We start from the raw sequence: 4,954 nt of genomic DNA on the forward strand, positions 1-4,954 counted from the left end.
TCCACCCGGTATTCGATCGTCAGTTAAGAAAAGAAATTCAGCGTCGCTGAACGATTGCATTGAAAAAGGGCCAAATTATTTGGAGTTGATTCCTATGCTTCTAAATAGATTTCGGCAGAGAAAATATGGAGTGATTTCGTATATCCGACGAGCTTTCTTGCAAATAAAAGTTTCTCCTTCAGATAAAAAATTTATCCTGTTCTTATGGTGGGAGGAAGGCGATCCAAGAAAACCCATTGTATGTTCACACTGCCGTGTTGTTTTCGGGGTAAACGAGAGCCCTTTTTCACTAGCCGCAACGATCAGTCACTACTTAGAGAATGTAGCCGAGTCCCAAAGAGAAATAGCTTTAAAGCAAAAGGAATCTATGTACGTAGATATCTGTGTTGCGAGTGTGAATGCAATCGACGAGTTAAACTCTTATTACGGTATCTAAAGAATTGATAGCTTCTGCTCAGTTTGATTTAAGGGGATGGAAACATAACCGACCATATAATAATGAGGAAAATTCAATATTGAACTTGTCTGAGGCTGAATATAAGGAAATTGTTTCAGTATTGGGACTTAAATGGAATTTATACAATGATGCCCTATCCTGTGAGATATAGGAGCAAACCCAATGCGTACTTAGTAAACGAAACGTATTGTCAATGTTGAGCAAAATTTTTGACCCCATTGGTTTTACGTGCACGGTTACACTTGTTCCAAAATTAATCTTGCAGTATTTTTGGAGGCAAAAAATTAATTGGGACACAGAGCTTCCTTTTTGCTAAGAATATTTCTAAAATGGACTAATGAATTGAAATACTTAAAACATATAGAAATCCGTAGGAAAATACCCGAATTAAATGAGAGCGCTACTCTACGTGTTTTCGCAGATGCTAGTAAGTCTGCTTATGCAGCTTCACTTTATATTAGAAACATTTGTGAGGGTATTGTTAACCGTCAGTTACTGCAGGCTAGGTCAAAGGTAGCTCCCATAAATTCGATTACAATTCCTAGATTAGAGATCTTTGCATGTACCATTGGAGCCAGACTCGTTTACACTGTGAAAGAAGATCTTAACATAAAAAACGTGCCTACTTTCTTCTATACAGATTCAATGAATGCTTTATACTGGATTAAAAAACAAGACTATTGGGTTACGTTTATAGCAAACAGAGTCAAAGAAATTCGAAAATTCACTAATCTAGAAGCTTGGCGTCATATTTAAGGAAAATTTAACCCAGCGAATTTGTATTCAAGAGGATGCAATCCTAAAGATTTATTGAAATCCCATTGGTGGAAGGGACACGACTGGTTAAAGTTACCACTCGATGAATGACCAGCTAGTGGAATTACACCCGATATGGAAGTGGTCATGTCAGAAAGAAGGACCATTCTTTTAGCTATTACTTTGAACCTTAACAGATTTGAATTCTTCCATAAAATATCTTCTTTTAACAAGATCGTTAAAATCATGGCTTATGTTATTCGATTTTTTAAGAATATGAAAGAAAATCCTAATAAAAGGAGAAAAGGAAAATTGGATATAGAAGAAATTAAAACATCAGAGAAATTTATCTTTAAGGAAACACAGAGAGAAGCTTTTTCTGAAAAAGAAAAGTTGAACTTGCGAACTGTGAAAGACAGTGAAGGTCTGTTACGAATAGAAACTAGAATTGCATCTAGAAAGTATTTAGAGACATTCATATTCTCAGTATTGCTGCCACACAAGCATCAGATGATTGAAAAATTAATAATGAGCAAACACGTTCAGTTAGAGCATGCAGGTGCTCAGGCTCCGATGTCCTGCATCAGAGAATCTTTTTGGATAATTAAGAGTAGAAAGACAGTGCCAGGAGTGATAAGAAAGTGCACAAAATTTTCAGCTCGCATTCCTCTTCCAGAAGATAAAGTCAGAGATACTGCTGTATTTGAAGACACAAGTATCGACCTCTGTGGACCACTATTTCTAAAGAATGAAAAATGCTGTATAGTAAGTACTTGCCACATGTGCTGTTTACCGAACTGTACATTTAGAGCTAGTGTCATCTTTGTCTATTTATTGCGAGAAGACGCCCATTTCATTGTGTATTCAGGCAATGGAAATAATCTTGTTGAAACAGCCAGTTTTCTAATAAACATTGATTGGGAAAAGATCTCAACTTTTGCTTTAGAAAAAAGGATTTCCTGGAAAATCAATTCTCCAGCTACCCCCTGGTGGGGAGGCTTCTGGGAAAGATTGATAGGATTATTGAAGAGTATTCTGTGGAAAGTTCTGGAGAGAGCTAGTTTGAAGAATTAGCCACTGTGTTATGGGACGCAGAGAACTCAATTAATTCTCGCCCTTTAACATGCTACCTCTCAGAAAATCCTGATGAACAGTCACCGTTTACACCTACGTTTCTGCAAGAAATTCGAGAAATCGGTGTTCCTGATCTGGATACGATTGATTCTAAAAGATTGAACAAAAGGTATGCATATAGACTGAAATTGCGTCAAGAATTACGAAACCGTTTCAGAAAGGAATATCTAGGGATATTAAAAGATTATTTAAAATCTAAAGGAGAGTCCTCAAACAAAGAAAGAAATTTAATGCTAATTGGAGATACTACGAACAATAAAAGAATCTACTGGCCTCTAGCAAAAGTGACTAATATGTACAAAGGAAAAGACGGAAGAGTTCGTGTAGTTGAATTAAAAACTCAATTTGGAAATATTATAAGATCAATACAAAATCCGCTGGAAGTGAACACGGGAGACTATCATCTACTGCAAGAGAAGTGGGAGATGGTTCTTTCCTCTAGAAAGATAAAATTTCTGCCGATTGAGAGAGTCACCGTTCTCGTTACGCAAGACTTTTACAGTAAACTAAGAAACTTGAATAACGCATAAACTATAGTGAACTCTCATCTTTTATTGGACTGATTATGGACTCGTTTATTGGACTTGAATTTTGAACTCTTTGATATTAACTTACATTTTTATTACTGTTTATAATTGTTATTTTAATGTGCTTTTATATTAGTTTATTTTCAGAAGGGTTCACTTTCTTAACTTTGTGATTGCTGTTTGGATTCTTGTAAAACTTCGAATCCAAAGGTGGGAGAGTGTCACAAACTCCTCCCATCTTGGACTTTGGAATCCGACAGCAGCGCCGCTGTTTCCAGGCGATACCGAGCAGCAGTTGATACTGAGACCTACTGAAAGCAAAATCGCATATATGCATTAGATTGCGAACTGAAATTGAAGATGCCTTTCATTCTGTTATTTGTGTTTGTTTTATGTGCGTGAAGTGTGAATAAACGTTTCGTCTCAAAGAATGTCTGTTATTTTTGCAGAAGTAATATTATTGCTCATCTACAGTGTCGGTCCTGGAATATAAAGCAAGCCTAATTACCTAATTTGAATTAGATTTTCACTTCATTTTTGCTGACAATGCTTTGTAAATATATGGTGTTTTGTAAAAATATGAAAAAATATAAAGTTTCAATAAAATCCAAATTAAAAAGTTTAGAAATTATCCCGTAGTGCCATGTACGGTCATAGGCTTTCTCTGTATCGAAGAAAAGAGAGACAAGGTGGATAATCCTAAGAAATGCATCGCGTATTTCAATTTTCAGTAAAATGACTGTACTAAAAGTAGATCTACGAAACCACTCTGCATTGGAGAAATGTGTCCTTATTTTTTCAATTCACAGATAAAATGAACTTTGGCCATACACTCAAAGGTGTTACAAAATAAAAGTTTATCAGGAGATTTCGTCTGCGATCTAGAGGAGTGAATGAGACTGCCAGATTTTAAGATTAGAATCGCAATAGTTTCACTCAATTGTGAGATATTTCTGCTCAGTTCAGATTCTGTTAAATAACATTGCACAATAAACGGAGAGACTGTTTAAATTTCCTTGCTTTCCGAAACTCGTTTTACAACAAAAAAAAGGAATACAAATTTTGAACATTACTAAAAGATGTAGAGACATTACGATGACCACTGAAAGGATCCAAATGATCAGGAAAGGCAACTACCATCTCTGAACACTAACAATCTTGGTGCTTACCTCAGTTGTAGCCGGAATCGATACACTCAGAGACATCCCTGGGGACAGTGACCAATCTTAATGCCAAGCTCAAGACATGATCCCTTCGCTTGATCCCTAGCAGACTAACCACTCAAGCGGATAGTTACCAGCCAATTGGCACTCCTGGAATTACAGTGCACCACTCGTCTAATGGGTCGCCAAGCACGGCTTGGGTTTTTGACTGTCAGTGAGAACCAGGAAGCAAACATAGCGGTGGCTACATTGCAAAATAAAAATTTCTGGAAAATCGAATAAATGAATATAGAAAGATCCAAACGCATTAGTGCGTTTGATAAATTATTATTATGCTATCTTTCACTTGGTGTAACATAATTTGAATTCATAATGTTGCAAGAGGAAACAATAAACATTCCTTTGGACTTAAATTTGGCTATAAAATGTTTGTAATTGAACAGACCATAAAAAGGTTACAATCCAGAATATTACAAAAAAATCATTGTTTAAACTTTTAACTTCTTTCTTCACTTTTTCTCTGAATGTGATACGAAAATTTACTGTTCCACTAAACCACTAAAGTGAAAATACTTTAAAGAGCTAATCTGAGTAGCTCTTAATTAGCTTGCAAATATATATTTTCAAACTAATTAAGAATCATCGTCCTAATTCTCTCATCCTTATTATGTCAGAAGATATGTAACGGATAGGTTTGTTTCTAAAGGAGACAAATGCAGTTTCTAAAACCATACTTAAGGAACCATAGATATTTAAGATTAAGGTTATAAAGGCGCTTTCGATTACTCCGTGTTAAAATTTATTTCTCGGTTTACTGCAATTGAAAGGATAAGAGGTAGCGTTTGCAAAATAAGAGTTGTGTTTTTAAAAATTTGTTTTTTTTTGTCTTCGAGTAATTTAGTCATAGTTTTGAAAAT

At 35.4% G+C, this 4,954-nt stretch overlaps 1 protein-coding gene across 1 annotated transcript; it reads left to right on the forward strand.

Moving 5' to 3' along the window:
* The first annotated feature begins 1,348 nt into the window (after positions 1 to 1,348).
* Positions 1,349 to 2,287, forward strand: LOC129985026 (uncharacterized). Its single transcript, XM_056094955.1, has one exon. The coding sequence runs from the start codon at positions 1,349 to 1,351 to the stop codon at positions 2,285 to 2,287; it is 939 nt and encodes a 312-aa protein (XP_055950930.1).
* Positions 2,288 to 4,954: the final 2,667 nt, after the last annotated feature.

Source organism: Argiope bruennichi, chromosome 9, assembly GCF_947563725.1.
Source record: "Argiope bruennichi chromosome 9, qqArgBrue1.1, whole genome shotgun sequence".
Taxonomy (NCBI): domain Eukaryota; kingdom Metazoa; phylum Arthropoda; class Arachnida; order Araneae; family Araneidae; genus Argiope; species Argiope bruennichi.

Excerpts from the sequence above, each read along its gene's own strand:
- LOC129985026 (XM_056094955.1), top strand. The coding sequence starts at position 1,349 with ATGGAAGTGGTCATGTCAGAAAGAAGGACCATTCTTTTAGCTATTACT.